This window comes from Neofelis nebulosa, chromosome 14 (assembly GCF_028018385.1).
Source record: "Neofelis nebulosa isolate mNeoNeb1 chromosome 14, mNeoNeb1.pri, whole genome shotgun sequence".
In the NCBI taxonomy this organism is placed as follows: domain Eukaryota; kingdom Metazoa; phylum Chordata; class Mammalia; order Carnivora; family Felidae; genus Neofelis; species Neofelis nebulosa.
Window position 1 is genome coordinate 67,139,148 of NC_080795.1, and position 24,734 is coordinate 67,163,881.

Here is a 24,734-nt window from a genome sequence, read left to right on the forward strand (position 1 = left end):
CTCTTAATTATTTCCCTAATGGGAGTAGTAATTGAAAAGGGAGACCGTTGGTAATGAAATCAACAGAAAATGGGCAAATCGGATTTGAGCTGTTAACTGCTTTCCTTGTCATCCGTCACTCCTGTCTCTAAGCCTTTTACCATGAGTTGTTTCCTTCCTGTTCTACCCCCAACTCCATAACAACTTGTAGCATGGATGGGACATGAAATAATGTGTATGAAAATGCTTTAAAACTGCAAAGCTCTACAGGTTTGTTAAATGCTGTAATTAGTATTTTCTTTATGCATACAAGTCCTGGATCTAAATTACATTAAGTTGGGACCAAGTGCGATCAGTAGACACTCAAGTAAAAATATAGAAGTTGAAGTAAAAACTTTTGGTACAGTTGAACTAAAAACCTTTGTTACAGCGTTTGCCTCTAATTTTCAAGCCAAAGGCCATCAGATGTTGAAGGAACCCGTTAATAGTGGCTAGGGAATATTTTCCGGCTATAAAAATGTGTGTGGCTCAAAGGTCTAGGGAACCTGTGTGAGGCAATTGAGTTTGAAATGTGAAATGCAGCAGAAAGCAATAAACATTGGAACTAATTTATTGGTCCAAGGAACCCACAGCATCTCATACATCAAAATAAGAAATTTCATCTGGGTTTTCCACATAAAAGAAATTCTGAACCATAAAACTCTTTAAAAGTTTTATATATATATATATATATATATATATATATATCTCTTTAAAAGTTTCATATATATCTATATCTCTCTCTATATATATATCTTTAAAAGTTTCATATATATATATATATATATATATGAAAAACTTCCTGAAATGTCATATGTATTTTCCCATTTTCTGAAACAGAAGACATGGAATGTAATGTGACCTGTCATTGATATCTAAGGACCGCCATTTTGAAGGTCTCTTATTATGGCGTGTGATGGCATCTTTCATTTTCCACATTTTGGTTTTTCTGTTTTGCCCTGTAAAAGCAGGCTGTGAGCAGAGAGCTCTCCCATTCCTACTACTGTCCTGTTCATCTCTAAGGCCCTTGTGTTATTTCTCCACAATGAAGCTCAAAAACATATAAAAAGCAACTTTCTGGCCCTGCCTCCCTCACCCCATCTAGTCCCCCAAAAGACACAACCCACAATGAGACACCATCCCAGTGTTCTAAATCTTAGGAGAATACAACTTCACATTTGGGAGGTACTCAGTAAAGTTCAAACAGTGAAATATCTAGTACTTGAACCCCTTGTGTGATAACTTCTGGAGAAATAAGCCAAGCTCTCAGGTCCATCAATAACCAGCTGTCTGAATCTAGGCATGTCTTTTAAATCCTTTGGGCTTCAGTCTTCCTTTGTCTGTAGAATATGGAGACTGGTCTAATTTCTTTGACTCTGAAATTTAACCACGTTTTTGGGACGCCTGGGTGGCTCAGTCGGTTAAGCGTCTGACTCTCGATTTTGGCTCAGGTCATGGTCTCACAGTTCGTGAGTTCAAGCCCTGCGTCGAGCTCTGAGGGAGACTGATATGTCTGTCTCCCTCTCTTTCTGCCCCTCTCCTGCTCTCTCCCTCTCTCTCAAATCAATAAACATTAGAAAAAATAAAATTCAAACACTTTCTTAAAATTAGAAGTTTTCCTTGTCCATAATTTCTTTGCATACTCTTCCTGGTCAATCTTGGGAATATCACAGCAATGTTTGAAACTGCAAAATCCTGAGGAAATTAGATTTTAATCAAGTTTACCCCATATTAAAACCACATTGAGATATGATTTTTTATCAATCATTATTAATAGGCAAAAAATTTAAGAGAATTGATGATATAAAGGGTTTACAGGGTTCTGGGGAAATGGTATTTTTGTATGCTGGCAGTGAGAATATAAAATGGCTTGGCCCCTTTGGAAAGAAATTTCACACTATCTATTAGAAATTCACATGCACATAAGCTATGACCCAACAATTCCACTTTTCATGTCCATTTTAGAGGAAAAATCACCTATATCCTGGGCAAGTATGGGGTGAGAGCATTTTTTTTTTTTGCATTTGAAAACAAATTAAAAAGAATTTAGGTGACCTTAAATAGGAGATGACCAATCAACTGATGGTATATTCATGCCACTGAGGACCATGCAGCAATTGGTTAGAATGATAGAAATCTACAACTACTCCAGTAATAAAGTTTTTAGATGCAAGTCTGGAATTTATGGTCAAAATGAATTTTATGTTTTATAGTACTTTGTCTTCGACTTCATTGGACCCCAAGTGCATCTTTTTGACAAGATCATCAAAATCTCAGTAAGTGTATCATTGGTGATGGAGGGGCGGGGTGATGGAAAAGATTGTAGGCATTGGGAACTCTCTAGAACAGCTCAGCCTGTGTAGGGGTGAATAGGTTTGGGAGGGGTGAGTGTGGGTTGGTGAGTTCAAAACAACAGGATAGAACATGAAATAACTAGTGTGGAGGAATTTGGGAAGGAAAACCTCTTCCAGGAAATCTGTGCTTCCTGGAAACAAGCTATAAGCTACTCTCAAGCCATCATGAATTGAAAGGTGGAGTTTACTAATGTGGGAATGTGAAATACATGCTTCAACGGCCATCTTTACGATTGCCATTTTGAATTGATTTCTTTCTTTTTATGAAATGAAATGTGAGTGTCTCTCTCCTGGGATGATATCCACACTAATGATAATTAATCACAGCACTCCCCACTTGTAGTTGGTAATAAATAGAGAAGTAGGAAAAAGCATCAGGAAGGAACCACATATATCAGTGATGCTGGATCAGAGAATGTGATTTGGAGCAAGTGGTTGCCATCAGGCTTCTTCATAGCTGCCTGAGAGTAGACTTTAGGACCTGCTCATGTGGGGTCGTGTCTGCTGCATAGACCCTTCCTCAGCCCTGCGGAGTGAATTCCTGCCTCCACAGATCATGTCTAAACAGCAGAGATAGAGAAGATTCTTGGTCTAGCCAATGATGCCTTACGAAGGTGGTCCACCATACGGAGGGCATGAATGGGAAGGGAAGGTGCCCGTGCTGAAGCCGTACTCGCCCAAATGAGAGAGCATGGGGGCCAGACGGAACTCATGCCAACCTCACGCCACTCACTAAAGAGACAGAGAGACCAGCGGGTGACAGACTGCATCTATCTCACCCCTCTGAGAAATCACTGCTTCTCCCAAGAAGAGGGTAGCATGGTTATGCATCCCTGAGAGAGGCGGGGTGGGTGGTACAAAGGTTAGTGCTCTCCTCCTAATGGTTCTAAAAGGACAGACCCTGTACTTTATGTGACAGTGCAAGAAGCGTGGAGAATGGGGAAATGTTTTCCTCCACAGTGACACCAACTCTAATCAGAATTTTAAGATGGCAAAAATTGTCTCAGGGACTTCCTTGCCTGTCCTTGTCACCCACATTATTCTATTCTATTCTATTCTATTCTATTCTATTCTATTCTATTCTATTCGTATCACATCATATATTTGATATTATATGTATGCACAGTATTATATGTATAACATATATAAATACTGCATTAAGTCTTAGGTAATAGTGGAATTATTATATTCTCTTTCTCAGGGGCACTTGAAGAATGTGACTCTTGAAGAATGAAAAGTTGTCAAGAGCCAAACATTCTTAATGTGAATTTCAGGCATGAGGACAAGTGTTGCAGAAGATATTTCAGGACCTGGGGCACGGCCTAAGACTTTGTTACATTGCATAGCTCAGGCGACCATCTGTTTGTGAGATGGGCAGTGTAGGTGGGTCCTAAGGAACTGTCTAGATTTCAGACAAACAGTGACTAGCTAGATTTTTATACCGTAGCATAGATAAGGGTCATGACTGTCTGTAGGACAGTGGATTTTTAGACCGAGGACTAAAGCTGGTATTGCCTATCTTTGTTCCTCTAGCTTGGAAGAAGAGAATACTTTGGGCTCCCTAGATGACCCTTAGGGACAGAAACCAAAGATTTTACAGGGAAAAGTCCCTTGGAAGGGAGTGTTTAATACAAGTTTTTGGCTAGTCCATGGACTAAAAGTCAGTGTGCCCCAACAACATCGGACACGGGGGACGAAGGAGGGAGTGCAGTAAGCAGGGGCTATTGGGATGGCCAGGCTGTGGCAGACCTTGGTGGTGCTAAAGACCATCTTCCCTTGACAATCGGCCCCTGGCATGCAAGGCCCCAGCAGTCTGTGTGTGCCACTCCCTGAAGTCCTGGTAATCTAATGCTTGACCACACCAGGCTTCCCTGGCCCTAAGACTGGGTGGATGGATGATTTGAAGAGGCCTCCTGTGTTATTTAAAGACACTTTAAACAGGCTCTTGCTTCCCATCATCCCATCAAGCCCACAGGGACCCAGATGCCTTTGACCTGAGAAGAGAGCCTGAGTCAGGCTTGTGTTCTTGCTTGGGCCTTTGGGAAGCCACATTAGCAACTGCAAGCATAGGAGGTTTGGAGTGAGCTTTGTATGTGTGGCCTTAAATAACTCCTCCCCTGGAGCCAAGCTGTCTTCACTTCCCCTCAGTTATCTTAACTCGCTTGTAAAGTTTGGGCAAGGGAGCAAGGGTGGAAAGGGAGATGGGAAGGGCTGTCATTTCTTCATTTCCTGAAGTCCATTGAATTGATTTATTCTTATTGCCTCTGCCAAAGGGAGCTTAGAAACCACAAAAGTCTCGGGGCGCCTGGGTGGCGCAGTCGGTTAAGCGTCCGACTTCAGCCAGGTCACCATCTCGCGGTCCGTGAGTTCGAGCCCCGCGTCGGGCTCTGAGCTGATGGCTCAGAGCCTGGAGCCTGTTTCCGATTCTGTGTCTCCCTCTCTCTCTGTCCCTCCCCCGTTCATGCTCTGTCTCTCTCTGTCCCAAAAATAAATAAAAAAAAAAAAAAAAAAAAAAAAAAGAAACCACAAAAGTCTCCTATTCATATACATCATTCAGTCAGTGAATCATTCATTAATTCACTGAATGTTTATTGAACACGTATGATGAACAAGGCCATGCATATGGTGGGTAGGAGAAAGTAGGAAACTGTCTTTGATTTAAGGAACTCAGAATGTCATAGAAGGAAGCCCAGAGGCCATCTAGTCTAACTAGTAGGAATCACTCTCACCACCTCCATGACGTGGGGTTTTGGTGCACTGCGTGGTTATAGCCAGTGATGGGAGGTCACTATCTCCAGAAAAACCTATTTATTGCCAGAAAGTTCTGTTATACAAACTGTCCTAATAGTGAGCTGAGTCTCTCCTTCTGTGGCTTGGAAACCACATGGGGAACTTACTCCCTATTATAGATGGCAGGATTTCCAAGATTGGAAAACATTTAAGTTACCATTACCCCTTCTCCACGCCCCCGGTTTTCTCTTTTCTGGGTTGAAGGTTAAATTGCTCCTGCTTCTTCAGTAGTTTCCCATTCAGTGTGCCTCCTGGACCTGGTACCAGCTCTGCTGCTTTCCTTTAGAACTTCTGCATCTTGATAGCACTGCATTACAGTGTGTTGCTGTAACCAGCCAGGCACCCTGCTGACTTCTGATCCGATAAAATATTGAGGATGACCACTTCCCTTGTTCTCACTATTGTACTTCTCAAAGCAATATGTGATGAGTTCTCCAAGCAAGCTGTGAGCAGAGTGTTACGGACGTTTAGGGGAGAAGGAGGACTTTCAGCTGAGGGGGATCAGGGAGGGCTGCTTGGAGGAGGGAATATTTGCTCTAGACATTGAAGGATGGGTAGAGTTTCAATAGGCAGAGATGGGTTGTACTAGAGCTTACTTTGGCTTAAAAAATACTTTTCAAGACAGTGAGATTTGTTAGATGTCCTTTGCTAGCTGAAAACCTGCCAGGAGGAACAGGTACAGGTGAGATAACTTATGGATGCCCTTTTCACTTGATGACCAAATGTCATTGTGCTCCAGATGAGTGAAGGCCAGACAAGCGTCAAGGTCTAGAATCCTCGCTGAGGTATCACGAACCCATTTCACAGATTTATCCTCAAAGAGAAATCTAGTGCGGCCGGACTCACTGCTCCATCTCTCCTCAGGTCTTTCACCACAAGCTGATAGGAAGCATACTGATCGGTTCCTTCAAAGTAGACCTGGGGACTGTGTACAACCAACCTGGTAAGAAAGCGTCGCTTCCCCATCTCTCCCTTACTCATCTCCAGTTTACCGCACCCGGAGGTCAACTCATTCATTTGCCCGTCCACTGACCCATTCATTCAACAGTATGACACTGACCCATTCACTCAACAGTATGACACTGACCCATTCATTCAACAGTATCAACACCAATTACACAATTGGAGCAACACCTGGCTCTTTTCCTCAAAGTTCACAGTCTAATTGCAAAATTGTCTTTTATGTCCACATTTCTGAACAGTTCTCCTGCCAACAAATTCGATCTCATTTACTGCTGTGAGGCAGACACAGGAAAGGTGACACACAGGAGTTCCACATTTGGACTCTGGAGCCAGATGACATAGCTTCAACTTTTTTTTTTTTTTAACGTTTATTCACTTTTGGGAGACAGAGACGGAGCGTGAGCAGGGGAGGGACAGAGAGAGAGGAAGAGAGGGAGACACAGAATCTGAAGCAGGCTTCAGGCTCTGAGCTGTCAGCACAGAGCCTGATGCGGGGCTCGAACCCACGAACTGCGAGATCATGATCTGAGCCGAAGTCGGACGCTTAAATGACTGAGCCACATAGGCACCCCTATGGAGCCAGATGGCTTGGCTTCAAATACCACCCTGCTGTTTCTGGTTGTGCAACCTTGGGCAAATGACTTGACTTCTCTGCACCTCAGTTTCCTCATCCGAGAAAATGAAGATAAAAATAGTGCCTCCTTTCTGGGGTTGTTGCATGCCATATAAGGATTTGCTATGATAATTCTTATCCCTGATTTATAGAAAGTGAAACTCAGAGAAGGCAGGTAATTTGTCCAAGGTCGGGAGTGGATAAGTAACTGGGCCATCAACAAATACAGATCCTTTCTTACGAGGCCCCTTCTCTTCAAAAGTAGTTGCAACTCACATGAGCCCAGGGGGCCAGGCCTTGGGTAGAGTGCAGTGGGTTAATATGTTAAGGGGTGCTTCAGGCTGTGGGGAACAGGAGGGCTCACAACCCACAGTGGCTACTCAGCTCCTTTACCACCTGCTGACATGTGGAAATGTGCATTCTGTATTGGCAGATCTAACAGTTTTTTTCAGATAAGCCAGAAGTCTAGATTTTGTAAGAGATATTAAAGTTTGGATTGACAGTGTAGGCCAAACAAAAAGATCCACGAGTCACATTTACAGCCTGTGAAATAGTACTGACTTCTCTACTCCATTCGTGTCCTGTCATAGCCGTTCATAGCCTGTCAGAGCTAGGAACCTGTCCAGGCAATTAGCACTGGGTTGGAGGCTTTCCAAATACCTGTGGCAGGTTGGAGAGAAAGACAGAGAAGAAGGTGGGAACAAAAGGAGAGGAGGGAAGGAGGGGAGGAGCGGAAGGAGGCAGCACGAGGCTGGGGAATACCCTGATGAGCTGCCCCCTCCAGGGAACAGAGCTTGGGAGGCCTTGCGTGTGGGATGGAACTGGCTGCACCTGCTGGGTCCAGCCGTGCAGGGTATCTGAGCTGTCAGGATGCTTTTACAGGTCATCAGTTCTGTGACAAGTGGGCCCTGCTCACAGACCCTGGCGACATCAGGACGGGCATGAAGGGGTACCTGAAGTGTGACATCAGCGTGACTGGGAGAGGCGACATCTTAAAGACCAACCCCAAAACCTCCGATGCCGAGGAGCAAATAGAAAAGTGAGGCGGGTCCATCCAGGGCCACTCAAGACAAATGAATGATATGCCCGAAGTTGATCTGTCTTTCCCCTCCCTCCCTCCCTTTCCTGGTGGGTACATGAGAATTGCCAAATTCGTGCCTTGTCCACCTGGGATTCTACTCTCTCAGAGGCACCAAGATGTGTCTTATCAGCAGTGTCACTAGCCTTTGGGAGATCAGCTTCTAGGACAAGGACAGCCTGTCTCCCCATAGAGATAAACTGTTCTTGAGTTTATCCTATTTATCTGGATTTGGTTGATTTTTCTTTGAAGGAATTATACTTTCAACCACTGGTTTATGAAATGGGAAGACTTAATGCACTTCTTTTAAGGTGCGGTGTGGAAGATGGTGTTTACTCTATAATTTGAGGACTGGAATGAGTTTGCATTCACTGTTTTCATATCCTTTGCTGCCACTTACACCACAAAGAAAACTCATTTTAGCGATGAATCCTGATCTTTTCAGTATTTTCTCCTATATCAGGATCCTTCTTTCTACGTCCAGATTGCTTCCACTTTTTCTGTTCTTTCAAGTGAGAGAGCTTTTTATTTTTTGTTTTTGTTCCCCCTCAAGGAACCTCTTGATCCCTCAAGGGTTTCCATCAGAGAGACCCTGGGCCAGATTCTATGTGAGACTCTACAAAGCAGAGGGGTTGCCTAAAATGAACTCCAGCATCATGGCGAACGTCACCAAAGCGTTTGTGGGTGACAATAAGGACCTTGTGGACCCCTTCGTGGAGGTCTCCTTTGCTGGGCAGATGGTAAGGAAACATCGTCACCAACAACGGCAAACCCAGGCCAGAACTCCACTCTTTCCCCAGGACATTTCTAGTCAAATGAAATTAAGTTAAAATAAAAATTAGGAAGTGCCCTGAGAGAGAAAGCTTGTCACAAAAGGCATTGAATCATGTGGCAGGTAAGTGGGAGGGTGACCCACTTACTCTCTATTTGAGATCATAGAGAGGAACTATGGGGTATTATGATTTAGGGCCTAGGCAGACAGACCTCCTTCCTCACCTCTGGCTACTTCTTCGAGCTGTTACCCAGCTGTAGCATTGCCATCTGCCTCCCAACCTGCTCCCCAGGCTTCCCAAGTAGTCCTTGTCCTCTGTAAGCCTGGACATCTCTGTTCTCTGTTGTTCCCTACTCAAGAGCCATTGGAAGTACCAGGGCCTAAGCACATGGTCACAGCTTAGTCCTTGTTGGCTGGACGTTGAAGCTTCAGCTGGCACATATGGTGTCTCTATCCTTACAATATACGCTACCCTAACCCTCCTCTTGGCAGGGTGAACACCGGAGTATTTTTTACCTGAACCCCTTGACAGTCCTATAGAACGTCACCTCCATTTTTATGATGAGGAAACTGAGGTCCAGATGGGGGAAGTGCACAAAGCCCTTATAAAAGCCTTTTTATAAGACACAAACTCAGGGTCTAACTATATCTGCTGCATTCCTAGAGATGCATGGAACAAGTTATGTTTATAACATGCATGTTGGCTTGATCTTGTAATCTTGTGATTACAAGGACTTCCAGAGGGCAGGACCCACCATTACTCCCTTTGTCCCTGATGCCTGGCATGGTGTCTGGTGCGGGGTAGGACGTCAGCACAGTATTCCTCCCTTATCTGTGGTTTTGCTTTCTGTGGTTTCAGTTACCCATGGTCTACCATGGCCTGAAATTATTAAATGGAAAATTCCAGAAATAAATGATCAATGAGTTTTAAATTGCACACTGTTCCAAATAGCGTGTTGAAATTTCGCGCTATCCTGCCCCATCCTACCCAGATATGAATCATCCCTTTGTCCGGTGTGTCCACACTGTCTATTGTTGGTCACTTAGTAGCTGGCCACGTTATCAGGTCCACTGTGGTGTTATGGCAGTACTTGAGGTCAAATAGCCTTATATTACTTAATAATGGCCCTTGGATGCAGGAACAGTGATCCTGGCAATTTGGATACACCAAAGAGAAGCTATAAAGTGTTTAAGCGAAAGTTGAAAGTTCTTGACTTAATACTAAAAGGAAAGAAATCATACGCTGAAGTTGTTAAGATCTATGTTAACTTTTATTAGGGTATATTGTTTTAATTGTTCTATTTTATTACCAGTTATTGTTGGTAATCCCTTACTGTGCCTTATTTATAAATTAAACTTTATCATAGGTATGTACATAAAGGAGAAAGAGTGCATCTCAGGTTCTGTCTGTGGGTTCAGGCATCCACTGGTGTCTTGGAATCCATTCCCCTGTGGGTAAGGGGAGGCTACTATAATGTTCCTGGGTACAACATATTTCCATGGGTATCGGGTGGAAGCAGGTTCATTATGTCTGGCAACTTGGTTTGCCAGTTGGCTTGAAGTCAGGTCAGGTCAGTGACATCTTTCATTTCCTTCAACAGCTCACATCCTGCTCGCTTTGTTTTTAGGGGCGAACTACAGTGCAGAAGAACTGTGCTGATCCTGTGTGGCACGAACAGGTGGTCTTCAAGGAAATGTTCCCTCCTTTGTGTCGGAGGGTAAAACTCCAGGTGTGGGATGAAGGCAGCGTGAATGATGTCGCATTGGCCACCCATTTCATCGACCTGAAGAAAATCTCCAGTGAACAGGACGGAGATAGAGGTAAAGCCTCATCTGTCTGACTTGGAAATGAGGCCACAAAATAATTGGTTTGAAGCCCTCGTCGTTAAAACAAGAGGATTGGAGCAGGCAGTGTGGTAGGCACTTGTAAGCTCTGTGTGGTTTGTGGTTTGGGTTTAGGGCAGTAGGTCGAGCCGGGCTGTGGGAGCCAGAAGGCTTGGTCCTGGTCCCAGGTCTTCCACGAACATTGCTGTGTGGCCTTGAGGAGTCACTCCCTCTCTTTGGGCCTTAGGTATCTTAGATGAAAAATGAAGGGTTTAGATTAGATCAGATGTTGACAGGCTATGGTCCATGGGCCACATCCAGCCTGCCAAATATCTTTGTATGGCTCACAAGCTAAGAATGTTTTTTTTTTCAACATATGAAGTTTATTGTCAAATTGGTTTCCATACAACACCCAGTGCTCATCCCAAAAGGTGCCCTCCTCAATACCCATCACCCACCCTCCCCTCCCTCCCACCCCCCATCAACCCTCAGTTTGTTCTCAGTTTTTAACAGTCTCTTATGCTTTGGCTCTGTCCCACTCTAACCTCTTTTTTTTTCCTTCCCTTCCCCCCATGGGTTTCTGTTAAGTTTCTCAGGATCCACATAAGAGTGAAACCATATGGTATCTGTCTTTCTCTGTATGGCTTATTTCACTTAGCATCACACTCTCCAGTTCCATCCACGTTGCTACAAAGGGCCATATTTCATTCTTTCTCATTGCCACGTAGTACTCATTGTGTATATAAACGACAATTTCTTTATCCATTCATCAGTTGATGGACATTTACGCTCTTTCCATACTTTGGCGATTGTTGAGAGTGCTGCTATAAACATTGGGGTACAAGTGCCCCTGTGCATCAGTACTCCTGTATCCCTTGGGTAAATTCCTAGCAGTGCTATTGCTGGGTCATAGGGTAGGTCTATTTTTAATTTTTTGAGGAACCTCCACACTGTTTTCCAGAGTGGCTGCACCAATTTGCATTCCCACCAACAGTGCAAGAGGGTTCCTGTTTCTCCACATCCTTGCCAGCATCTATAGTCTCCTGATTTGTTCATTTTGGCCACTCTGACTGGCGTGAGGTGATATCTGAGTGTGGTTTTGATTTGTATTTCCCGGATGAGGAGTGATGTTGAGCATCTTTTCATGTGCCTGTTGGCCATCTGGATGTCTTCTTTAGAGAAGTGTCTATTCATGTTTTTTGCCCATTTCTTCACTGGATTATTTGTTTTTAGGGTGTGGAGTTTGGTGAGCTCTTTATAGATTTTGGATACTAGCCCTTTGTCCGATATGTCATTTGCAAATATCTTTTCCCATTCCATTGGTTGCCTTTTAGTTTTGTTGGTTGTTTCCTTTGCTGTGCAGAAGCTTTTTATCTTCATAAGGTCCCAGTAGTTCATTTTTGCTTTTAATTCCCTTGCCTTTGGGGATGTGTCAAGTAAGAAATTGCTACGGCTGAGGTCAGAGAGGTCTTTTCCTGCTTTTGCCTCTAGGGTTTTCATGGTTTCCTGTCTCACATTCAGGTCCTTTATCCACTTTGAGTTTATTTTTGTGAATGGTGTGAGAAAGTGGCCTAGTTTCAATCTTCTGTATGTTGCTGTCCAGTTCTCCCAGCACCATTTGTTAAAGAGACTGTCTTTTTTCCATTGGATGTTCTTTCCTGCTTTGTCAAAGATGAGTTGGCCATACGTTTGTGGGTCTAGTTCTGGGGTTTCTATTCTATTCCATTGGTCTATGTGTCTGTTTTTTGCCAATACCGTGCTGTCTTGATGATTATAGCTTTGTAGTAGAGGCTAAAGTCTGGGATTGTGATGCCTCCTGCTTTGGTCTTCTTCAAAATTACTTTGGCTATTTGGGGCCTTTTGTGGTTCCATATGAATTTTAGGATTGCTTGTTCTAGTTTTGAGAAGAATGCTGGTGCAATTTTGATTGGGATTGCACTGAATGTGTAGATAGCTTTGGGTAGTATTGACATTTTGACAATATTTATTCTTCCAATCCATGAGCATGGAATGTTTCTCCATTTCTTTGTATCTTCTTCAATTTCCTTCATAAGCTTTCTATAGTTTTCAGCATACAGATCTTTTACATCTTTGGTTAGATTTATTCCTAGGTATTTTATGCTTCTTGGTGCAATTGTGAATGGGATCAGTTCCTTTATTTGTCTTTCTGTTGCTTCATTGTTAGTGTATAAGAATGCAACTGATTTCTGTACATTGATTTTGTATCCTGCAACTTTGCTAAATTCATTTATCAGTTCTAGCAGACTTCTGGTGGAGTCTATCAGATTTTCCATGTATAATATCATGTCATCTGCAAAAAGTGAAAGCTTGACTTCATATTTGCCAATTTTGATGCCTTTGATTTCCTTTTGTTGTCTGATTGCTGATGCTAGAACTTCCAACACTATGTTAAACAACAGCAGTGAGAGTGGACATCCCTGTTGTGTTCCTGATCTCAGGGAAAAAGCTCTCAGTTTTTCCCCATTGAGGATGATGTTAGCTGTGGGCTTTTCATAAATGGCTTTTATGATCTTTAAGTATGTTCCTTCTATCCCGACTTTCTCGAGGGTTTTTATTAAGAAAGATTGCTGAATTTTATCAAAGGCCTTTTCTGCATCAATTGACAGGATCATATGGTTCTTATCTTTTCTTTTATTAATGTGATGTATCACATTGATTGATTTGCGAATGTTGAACCAGCCCTGCATCCCAGGAATGAATCCCACTTGATCATGGTGAATAATTCTTTTTATATGCTGTTGAATTCGATTTGCTAGTATCTTCTTGAGAATTTTTGCATCCATATTCATCAGGGATATTGGCTTGTAGTTCTCTTTTTTTGCTGGGTCTCTGTCTGGTTTAGGAATGAAAGTAATACTGGCTTCATAGAATGAGTCTGGAAGTTTTCCTTCCCTTTCTATTTTTTGGAATAGCTTGAGAAGGATAGGTATTATCTCTGCTTTAAACGTCTGGTAGAACTCCCCTGGGAAGCCATCTGGTCCCGGACTCTTATTTGTTGGGAAATTTTTGATGACTGATTCAATTTCTTCGCTGGTTATGGGTCTGTTCAAGCTTTCTATTTCTTCCTGATTGAGTTTTGGAAGCGTGTGGGTGTTTAGGAATTTGTCCATTTCTTCCAGGTTGTCCAGTTTGTTGGCATATAATTTTTCATAGTATTCCCTGATAATTGCTTGTATCTCTGAGGGATTGGTTGTAATAATTCCATTTTCATTCATGATTTTATCTATTTGGGTCATCTCCCTTTTCTTTTTGAGAAGCCTGGCAAGAGGCTTATCAATTTTGTTTATTTTTTCAAAAAACCAACTTTTGGTTTTGTTGATCTGCTCTATAGTTTTTTTAGATTCTATATTGTTTATTTCTGCTCTGATCTTTATTATTTCTCTTCCTCTGCTGGATTTAGGCTGTCTTTGCTGTTCTGCTTCTATTTCCTTTAGGTGTGCTGTTAGATTTTGTATTTGGGATTTTTCTTGTTTCTTGAGATAGGCCTGGATTGCAATGTGTTTTCCTCTCAGGACTGCCTTCGCTGCATCCCAAAGCGTTTGGATTGTTGTATTTTCATTTTCGTTTGTTTCCATATATTTTTAAATTTCTTCTCTAATTGCCTGGTTGACCCATTCATTCTTTAGTAGGGTGTTCTTTAACCTCCATGCTTTTGGAGGTTTTCCAGACTTTTTCCTGTGGTTGATTTCAAGCTTCATAGCATTGTGGTCTGAAAGTATGCATGGTATAATTTCAATTCTTGTAAACTTATGAAGGGCTGTTTTGTGACCCAGTATATGATCTATCTTGGAGAATGTTCCAAGTGCACTCGAGAAAAAAGTATATTCTGTTGCTTTGGGATGCAGAGTTCTAAATATATCTGTCAAGTCCATCGGATCCAATGTATCATTCAGGGCCCTTGTTTCTTTATTGACCGTGTGTCTAGATGATCTATCCATTTCTGTAAGTGGAGTGTTAAAGTCCCCTGCAATTACCACATTCTTATCAATAAGGTTGCTTATGTTTATGAGTAATTGTTTTATATATCTGGGGGCTCCGGTATTTGGCGCATAGACATTTATAATTGTTAGCTCTTCCTGATGGATAGACCCTGTAATTATTATATAATGCCCTTCTTCATCTCTTGTTACAGCCTTTAATTTAAAGTCTAGTTTGTCTGATATAAGTATGGCTACTCCAGCTTTCTTTTGACTTCCAGTGGCATGATAAATAGTTCTCCATCCCCTCACTCTCAATCTGAAGGTGTCCTCAGGTCTAAAATGAGTCTCTTGTAGATAGCAAATAGATGGGTCTTGTTTTTTTATCCATTCTGATACCCTATGTCTTTTGGTTGGCGCATTTAGTCCATTTACATTCAGTGTTATTATAGAAAGATATGGGTTTAGAGTCATTGTGATGTCCGTAGGTTTCATGCTTGTAGCCATGTCTCTGGTACTTTGTCTCACAGGATCCCCCTTAGGATCTCTTGTAGGGCTGGTTTAGTGGTGACGAATTCCTTCAGTTTTTGTTTGGGAAGACCTTTATCTCTCCTTCTATTCTAAATGACAGACTTGCTGGATAAAGGATTCTGGGCTGCATAAATTTTCTGTTCAACACATTGAAGATCTCCTGCCAATCCTTTCTGGCCTGCCAAGTTTCAGTAGAGAGATCAGTCACGAGTCTTATAGGTCTCCCTTTATATGTTAGAGCACGTTTATCTCTAGCTGCTTTCAGAAATTTCTCTTTATCCTTGTATTTTGCCAGTTTCACTATGATACGTCGTGCAGAAGATCGATTCAAGTTACGTCTGAAGGGAGTTCTCTGTGCCTCTTGGATTTCAATGCCTTTTTCCTTCCCCAGATCAGGGAAGTTCTCAGCTATTATTTCAAGTATACCTTCAGCACCTTTCCCTCTCTCTTCCTCCTCTGGAATACCAATTATGCATAGATTATTTCTCTTTAGTGCATCACTTAGTTCTCTAATTTTCCCCTCATACTCCTGGATTTTTTTATCTCTCTTTTTCTCAGCTTCTTCTTTTTCCATAATTTTATCTTCTAGTTCACCTATTCTCTCCTCTGCCTCTTCAATCCGAGCCGTAGTTGTCTCCATTTTATTTTGCAACTCGTTGATAGCATTTTTTAGCTCCTCCTGGCTGTTCCTTAGTGCCTTGATCTCTGTAGCAAGAGATTCTCTGCTGTCCTTTATACAGTTTTCAAGCCCAGCGATTAATTTTATGACTATTATTCTAAACTCACTTTCTGTTATATTTAAATCATTTTTGATCAATTCGTTAGCTGTTGTTATTTCCTGGACGTTTTTCTGAGGGGAATTCTTCCGTTTCGTCATTTTGGCTAGTCCCTGGAGTGGTACGGGACTGCGGGGCACTTCCCCTGTGCTGTCTTGAATAACTTGTGTTGGTGGGCGGGGCCTCAGTCCGACCTGATGTCTGCCCCCAGCCCACCGCTGGGGCCACAGTCAGACTGGTGTGTGCCTTCTCTTCCCCTCTCCTAGGGGCGGGATTCACTGTGGGGTGGCGTGGTCCATCTGGGCTACTTGCACACTGCCAGGCTTGTGGTGCTGGGGATCTGGCGTTTTAGCTGGGGTGGATGGGCAAGGTGCATGAGGGTGGGAGGGGCAGGGTCAGCTCGCTTTTCCTTCGGAGATCCGATTCAGGAGGGGCTCTGCGGCACCGGGAGGGAGTCAGACCCGCCGGAGGGATGGATCCGCAGAAGCACAACTTTGGGTGTTTGCGTGGTGCAAGCAAGTTCCCTGGCAGGAACTGGTTCCCTTTGGGCTTTTGGCTGAGGGATGGGCGAGGGAGGTGGCGCTGGCGAGCGCCTTTGTTCCCTGACAAGCTGAGCTCTGTCGTCCGGGGGCTCAGCAACTCTCCCTCCCGTTGTCCCCCAGCCCTCCCGTTCTCCGAGCAGAGCTGTTAGCTTATAACCTTCCAGATGTCAAGTCCTGCTTGCTGTCGGAACATACTCCGTCCGGCCCCTCCGCTTTTGCAAGCCAAACTCGGGGGCTCTGCTTGGCCGCCGCCCCTCCGCCCCGGCTCCCTCCCACCAGTCCGTGTAGCGTGCACCCTCTTCCGTGGGCCTCTCGTCTGCGCTTGGCTCTGGAGACTCCATTCTGCTAGCCTTCTGGTGGTTTTCTGGGTTCTTTAGGCAGGTGTAGGTGGAATCTAAGTGATCAGCAGGACACGCGGTGAGCCCAGCGTCCTCCTACGCCGCCATCTTCCCAGGATTCCAACCTTATGATATTTTAAGATTAGTTATTTTGAGAGAGAGAGAGAGAGAGAGAGAGAGAGAGAGAGAGGGAGGCATGCCCAAGTTGGGGAGGGGTGGCGAACAGGTCGGGGAGAGGAAGAGAGAGAATGCCAAGCTAGCTCCGTGTGGTCAGTATGGAACCCTACGCTAAGAATGGTTTTAACATGTTTAAATGGTCCAAAAATACCGTGCCCCCAGCTCAGTGATAGGAGCGCATGGTCAGGAGTATTGCAGGAAGGTGCTGCTGACTGTGCATTCAGAGAGCCAGGGAGGGAATAGAGAGTCCCAGCTAATTCATCAGTCAGGAGAAAGGACTTCTACTCTTTATTTGCAAAACCTAAATTAGCCGGTGATAACTTTCTAAATATCTCCCCAAACCCCTCCATACTTAAAATCCCAAGGCAATCTTTCTCTGCATTACAAATCTGTGTTAATTGATAAATATACTTATGCACATATATGTCTGTGTATGTGTATATATGCACGTATATACTGAAGGCTTAGCTTAAGCAGAAGACAAGATTTACATGTTTTTTTTTTTTTGCCAGTCACAGTGTGACACCATAGAAGAGCCTCAATAAATACCCATTGTTTAAGTCTCCATATCCTGGAAGGGTTTGCCACGGGATTGTTTTATGCAGAACACACACCCTGCCCACCTTCAGAATTTCTCAACTCGGCGTTAACATGTTTTACTCCAACTTTCCAGGAACATCTTGATGGTATTCAAAGACAGGTATAAAAGTGTTTTCAAAATTAGACATCAGGGGCCATAAAATCTTTTTATCCCTTTTAATACAATATCTCTGCTTCTTAAAATTGACCCTTCTTTGGGATAAAATCTCTCTCTCTGCCTGACTCCTCTCCATGCCTCATCAGCCTGTTTTATTTGTTCTTGAAACGCAATGTAAATCTCTTTCTTAGCACTTACAAATATTTACCGTTTAATATTCCTTTTTGCTCTCTTCGCCACTGGGCTGTGTGTTTAGCACCCACACAGTGCCTGGCACATGTTAGGAGTCAATAAATATTAGATGAGTGAATGAACCGACAGCGATGCATGTGGGCATTCATAGTATCATTACAGCTGTGAACACGTGTAAACATGTGCATGCAAGGACTAGAAAGAAATACAGCAAATATAGCAAAATGGCAATTGTGGCTCTTTTGGGGATGGGATATTCTATAAATATTTTCTCTCGTCTTTTCTGTATATTTTACATTCTACACAGGCATGCACAATGTTCATAAAGCAAGAAATAATCAACTTGCTTTACCGGGCAACTAAAGCTTGGTTTTTGTAGGCTTTCTACCGACCTTTGGACCTGCCTGGATTAACCTGTATGGCTCACCCAGGAACCACAGTCTGATGGATGACTACCAGGAACTGAATGAAGGCTTTGGAGAAGGTGTGTCGTTCAGGGGCAGAATCTTGGTGGAAATTGCTGTGGAGATCCTCTCAGGAGGGGCACAGGAATCTAAGTTTTCCAAGGCATTCAAGGAGCTCAAGTCGTCTTCTAAGGACAAAGACTCCAAGTCTTCCAAAGGCTCCAGTAAAGACAAGGATGATAAGACCGATGGTGGAAAATCCCAGCAGGCTTCAGACAAGACCAACTCAACAGAGGTCGAGGTGGAAACTTTCGATGCACCCCCTGAGGTAGGTCTGAGCACTGCCCCTGTGAGGTGAGCCCAGAGTGGAAGCATCACCGGCCAGCTGTTCCCATGGGGCCCCAAAGGCATGCGCAGGTCTCCTTCTGCAATCCGCTGCCTCTTCCTGACACGTCCCAGTCATCTGCTCGTGATAAGTTCCTCCAGTGTCCCCCCAACACACAGATTCCAATGGGAACCAAAGGAAAGGGAAATAAAAGTGTTCTAGGAGACCTGGTGGGAGTAGGTGGTGGGGGGATGGACTGAGCTCCACACATGGCCTCATTTTGTTTAGTTTGTTAGAATAGCATATGCTCTGGTTGTGAGGCATTGTGGGACAGGGAATGAAGAAGAGGAAGAGTGGGTGACAAGTTGGGATACAAGAACTTGAGAAACCTATTGCCCTGCCCAAGCCTGATGCGGGGGGGGGGGGGGGGGGGCGGGGCGGGAATCACAATTCAAAGGAATGCTTATTTCTGTGTATTACTCAATATTAAGCATGTTAGCATTTTTTCCAGCCTGCTTCTGTATGATGCGAAAGAGATCTGGGTCACCAAGATGAATACTAACTGTGAATATCCCCTCAACTGTTTAGATTAGTAAGAGTAATTTTTGGTTAAGCAAATGAAGGAACTTGTGTTTTGTCAGTAGCAGAAGTGAGTAGATTCCAGCTCTCAACTTGGATGATCTACCTCTGGGGGTGTATCTCTCAGGTCAACCAGACACTCACTTTGGGTGGGGAAGAGAGGCGATGGCTGGTCTGGGTCGGCTTAGCCCCGGTAGAGCCGCTTATTTTTACTGCTGGGATCCAATACATCTTAAGATACAGTGTGGGGGAGAGGTTGGAGCCCAGGGTTGGAAATCTTGGGTATTGGTTCTATTCATGGCTCTGATAGTAGCACCTCTCAATGTTTCAGTTTTCTCATCACCACAATGCGGTAGTAATAGTCTCTCTGTGATAGTCATCTCCTGGGGGTAAATGAGGGAGTGCCTGTAAAATGGTCAGCAGGGTTCTTTGCGCATACATGGTAGGCAGGCAATACATTTGCTGTTGCTGTGACCAGTGTTTCTATGGTTTGTTCCCACTACAAGTGGGCAGCTATTTAGAGCTCTCTACCCTGTTGTTTGGACTTACTTTGGGTATTTCGTGGACCTCTCCTGTTCTCCCTTATGAACTTGTATATTGGGAAATATTCTTTGTAAATGTGTACTGTCAGGTTGTTGTGTTTAAGATTGACATTGCCTTGATGTGATTGTATTTATGTGTATTTTTTCAGAGTATATGGAAACTTTGGAAATGACATTTTTTGGACTTGGCCAGAAACTGTGGGTACCTTAAGTAGCCACCCATGCCAATATCCCCTGTATCTGACTCTGTGGCAATCTTTCCTACTGTTGAGAGACCGGCCATTCTTTTCTAAATAGAAATTGCGAAGGGCCTAATAGAAGATTTTCTCAACCCAAGTCAATATCTTGAAGATATTTTGCTAATACCACCTGAAAAAAAATTCTAGCTGAAAGCAAGGGCATCTGGGAATTCTCATAGAGTGTACATTTTCTACAAGGCCAAGGGCCCATCTTGGCTGTTGTGTAGAAGGAGGTAGGGAAGAGAAATTCAGGTCTCATTCAAACCCTTACTTTTCCTTCCTTCTCTTTTCATCTTTGCTTCTTGTTTGTGGTCAGTTTCTTGCTGGGTTTATTAGTTACCTTTCACTATATAACAGTCACCCCCAAATTTAGCAACTTAAAACAAACATTTATTTTCTCTGCGGATGAGGAGTTTGGGAATACCTTAACTTGGTGGTTCTGGCTCCGAATTTTTCATGAGGTTTCAATCAAGATGTTGGCAGGGGCTGCAGTCATCTGACAGCTTGACTGGAGCTGCAGGATCTACTTCCAAGATGGCGCACTCACGCGGCTGTTGGCAGGAGGACTTGGTTCCTTGTTGGCTGTTGGCAGGAGGCCTCAGTTCCTCACCACATGGACCCTTCATTAAGTGCTTAGTGTCTTCATGGCAGCTGGCTTCCCCTTGAGTGGAGCAGGTGATCCAAGAGACAGCAAGGCAGAAACTTCAATGTCTTTTATGACAAAATCCCTAGAAGCCACACACTGATATGTATGACACATTCTAATTGTTAGAAATGAGTCACTTAAGCCCAGCCCACAGGGGAATTAGGGAGGTGAATTGGGCTCCATCTTTTGAGGGGAGGATTTTCCAAGAATTTGTGGACCTATTTTAAAACTACAATATTGGGTTTCTACCTTCCCCAGAGCCTCAATAGCCCAGAGCTCACCTTACCAACATGGTGAGGTCACCTTATATCATCTTCTTGTTTAGCTCACCAGGGTCCTGAGCTCTTCTCTCCCTTGCTGCAGCCATGCTCTCATTGCATACCTGGACAAATGAGATCCCATGATTCTGGTTTTTCCAACTTACCCTCATCACTATCATCAAAGCTTATCTCCCTATGCCAAGCTTTCACAGAGCATAGCTAATCTAACAGATGATGTGCTCATTTTTCTAAACTGTGTAAACACGTACTGAGTAGCTTCTTGTTTAAACATCATCCTCAATATTGGTAGGAATACATGCAGAGTCTGACTCCATGGAAATTATGATACAGAAGGGGAGGTAAGATATACAAAATAAACGTACAGGAAATAAAAAGTGATACGTGCAATAATGAGCTACAGGTAAAGTGCTGTTATTTCCTGGAGTGAGTGAAGTATAATAATTAAAATGCTGGGTTCCCAAGCAAGACAGCTGGATTTTAGATGTGGCCGAGTGGCGCAGCCTCCGGAGAAACATCGCCTCTGAATCTTCGGGCAAGTGACTTAAGCTCCTTCTGCTTATTTCCGATAATAACCTCTACTTCCTAGGCTCAGTGAGGATTTAATGATATAACATATGCAAAGTTCTAAGAACACAGCCTGGCACGTAGTAAGTGCTCAATAAATATTAGGCATATTTGGTAACTTTGAGCAGATATTTTAACCTTTCAGACTGCATTGTCCTCCTATTTACGCAAATAGAATAAAAGCATCTCCCTCTTAGGGTGGTTATGAGAATTATATGAGATAGTAGGTAAAAGTCTTAATACCACATTTGACACGTACTAAGAGCTCGGTAAACATGACCGTCATCATTTTTTCCAGCTCAGGAATCAAGGTATGCTTCCAAAAGAAAGGACCGTTTGAGTTAGACCTGGAAGGATGGTTGGATTAAGAGATGAATTCTGGGGGCGCCTGGGTGGCTCAGTCGGTTGAGCAGCCGACTTCGGCTCAGGTCATGACCTTGCACTCCGTGAGTTCGAGCCCCGCGTCGGGCTCTGTGCTGACAGCTCAGAGCCTGGAGCCTGTTTCAGATTCTGTGTCTCCCTCTCTCTCTGACCCTCCCCTGTTCATGCTCTGTCTCTCTCTGTCTCAAAAATAAATAAACGTTAAAAAAAAAATTAAAAAAAAAAAAAGAGATGAATTCTGTCTGTCGACATACCACGAGTATCATTTTTGTGGCGTTTGTGTGTATAGGCTTTATACAAGGTGCTCCATGTGGATGGTCTCATTTCTGCCTCTGTAGGTCCTATGACAAAGTTGGTTTCACAGACAGGGAAAATGACACCCAGGGAGTGGACATGACTTGCCTGAAGTCAACCAGCTAGGAAATAGCAGCGTTGGGATTTGAAGAAGGGTTTATCTGGCTAAGGAGGCTGCCATCCCTTTTCCAGTCTACGTGGCTTACGTTCCCACCAGGTCTCCAAATCCTTTTTAACCTCCTCCCAGCGGGTAAACTTGGCCCCAGGAAGGTGAGATATGTGGCTCTATTGTAGCCAGTGGATACAGTGGCGGCAGGTGGGAGGGGTGTGTGCTTTGTGACTAAGATCCAACATGGGGCCCCCACCCTGTCCAACATTTTCTGGTCAGTAGAAACATTTCCTCCTAAGCCCAACAGCAAGGAGGCTCCTGTGTGAAGGAAGGATCACCCTTTGAGACCTGTTGGCTCTCTGTGGGACAGGGCTCAGGGCTCTTGACTGAATGGGGCTCTTCAGCTCTAAAGCCACAACTGCTTCTTTTCCTTGGATGAACCTTATTGGTTTTTCCATGGAACGTAACAAATCCAGCTGCGAAACCAGGAAGCCCAGACTGTACGGCACTACATTCAGCCTCTTTGCTCAGAAACGTGATGCTGTGTCTTAGCTACATCTGCTCCCTGAACCATCAACTTGTTCCACATCAACAGGGGTCATCTCCAGACAGTGTGGTTACCTTGGCATGGCTCCTGTCTTGTGACCTGTCATGGTCCTCTCTTCCACAGTGTAGGCTCCTTGAGGGCAGTCTTGGTGGAGACCAGACCTCAAATCTTGGCTGGCTTTAACTTGCTGTGTGACCTGGGGAAGCCGCTTAGTCTCTCTGAGCTTTAGTTTATTTGGATAGAAGGCAGTTGGATCAGATGAACTCTAAAGCCCTTTTCAGTGTAAAAGCAGCTGTGATCCCGGGACTGAGCACCCTCATGCCAGGAATTGCAGTGCTTATAGCTTGTCCTGGATGCACTGGATTGGCTGATGCTCGCACAAGTACCTAGCCCTCCTGTCTCTTTCGTTTGGGCTTGTGTTGTTTGGGGAGTAAGGTCTGTCTTTGAGCAGCACCAAGGCGTTGGGTTAGCACATGTCAGAGCCCCAAGCGCACTGGGTCTGTGATCGGAATACTTGGGAAAGTCACTAAACCTAACCTTAAGTTTAGTTTCCTCAGTTTCCTTACCTATAAAATGGGAATGACCTAGATTTTGACCTCTCGAGGTTCTGAAGAGGAAAAAACATAATGTATGTTGTCATCCTGTATAATCCATAAAAAGATGCTCCAATGTGAAGGTCTGATCCTGTGACTCTGTTTGTTTTCTAAATGGCTGTTCACCTGAAGGTGATTTCGGACCTGTGTTTTAACAATAGCACCACAGAAAGATGCACATACCAACCTTTGCCTTTAAAATAAAAAAAAAAGATTTTAATCGCAAGGTAGGAGCTCAGAAGGTTGAGATTACATCATTCTAGATAAATGGCTGGATTTGGATGTGTGATTTGTAGGTCCTGGTTCCTGCCTGTCTGATCAGTAGGGAAATGATATGCCATTTCAGGCTAACATTGACATTCAGAAAATGCCTGAAATGCCTACAAATCACCCTGGACCAGTTAACATCACTAATTCAGCTTATTGGTAATAAAAAAATAGATCCAGGCCTGTATAATATTTTTTTCTTTCTATAGATTATACCAGAAAAATATGAGGAATTTTTACTCTTTGGAGCATTTTTTGAAGCTACCATGATTGACCGGAGGATTGGAGATAAACCCATTAGCTTTGAAGTTTCTATTGGTAAGTACAGATACATGCAATGCTTGGCACATGGCATTGACTTTATACCTATTTCTTGAATAAATGAGCTAGTGTCTTACATGGAGATGATAGAATTCTGGTGGAAGTTTGCACCTCAGAAAGAAATGAGTAATTCTTCGTTTACTCTAGCGTCAATATGTAAGGGATAGATTTATTTTCATACTTTAATAAAAGGACTAAGAGTATAGTTTGGATTCAGACAGACTTGGATTACTAATCTTGGTTCCATTACGCCTAGGCTCACTTAATTTCTCTGAGTCTCAGTTTCTTCATCTATAAAATGGGAATAATAATTCCTCATAGAGCTATTGCAAGAGTACAGTGAGTTAATACATGCCAAGTCCTGTGCATATTGTAGTTGCTTTTATTGTAACTCCCAAAGATCTTCCTGGGTTGATGCACATCTGGGAAAACCTTTCCAAGAAAGAGCATTCTATTAGAGAATGGCTTGATTCATATTGGGAGCGTCTCCTTTACAGGAGCGGAAGGAAGTGGAGATGGAATCCAGGTAACTTGTGACTTGAGTAGTTTTTGCAAAAGAGAACATAAGATGGATGAAGGTGATGGCCCATCGTCATTGTCAATCTCATTTGTTTGGTCTGACTGTCATTCTTCCCACCTTCATACTGAGATCTTACTTCTCTGCCCTGCAAGGATATGACCGTGGATCCCCTAGGCCAAGTAGCCTGATTCTGCTTGTTGATACCTGGTCTCTCTCCCCTTGCTGCTGCCTCTATAGGTAATTTTGGGAACCTGCTTGATGGAGGGTCCCATCATGGGAGTAAGAAGAAGTCAGCAGAATCAGCTCAAGAAGACATCCTCCCATTGCTGCATGAAGGAGAAGGGGGTGCAGCCCATAATGGTGCCATCCCTGTGGTCTCCACCACTCACCCAGAGAAGCCACTTGTGACAGAAGGGAACAGGTAGGGGACACAGCAGTGCAGAGCATCCAGGGTTCTGACAGTGGGAGTCTGACCTGTTTCTGGGGCTGTTTGATTCAGTTCTTCCCTAAGATCAGAAA

General features: G+C 43.6%; 1 protein-coding gene across 2 annotated transcripts in view; it reads left to right on the forward strand.

Annotated features, from left to right (window-relative positions):
* Positions 1-24,734, forward strand: part of FER1L6 (fer-1 like family member 6) — a 165,932-nt gene that overhangs the window by 45,812 nt on the left and 95,386 nt on the right. For both annotated transcript variants that reach the window (XM_058699003.1, XM_058699004.1), the window contains exons 6-13: positions 2,232-2,294; positions 6,027-6,105; positions 7,621-7,777; positions 8,370-8,556; positions 10,217-10,409; positions 17,983-18,335; positions 23,584-23,692; positions 24,453-24,636. In XM_058699003.1, coding sequence (XP_058554986.1) covers positions 2,232-2,294; positions 6,027-6,105; positions 7,621-7,777; positions 8,370-8,556; positions 10,217-10,409; positions 17,983-18,335; positions 23,584-23,692; positions 24,453-24,636 — 1,325 coding nt within the window. The remainder of the gene's footprint in view (positions 1-2,231; positions 2,295-6,026; positions 6,106-7,620; positions 7,778-8,369; positions 8,557-10,216; positions 10,410-17,982; positions 18,336-23,583; positions 23,693-24,452; positions 24,637-24,734) is intronic.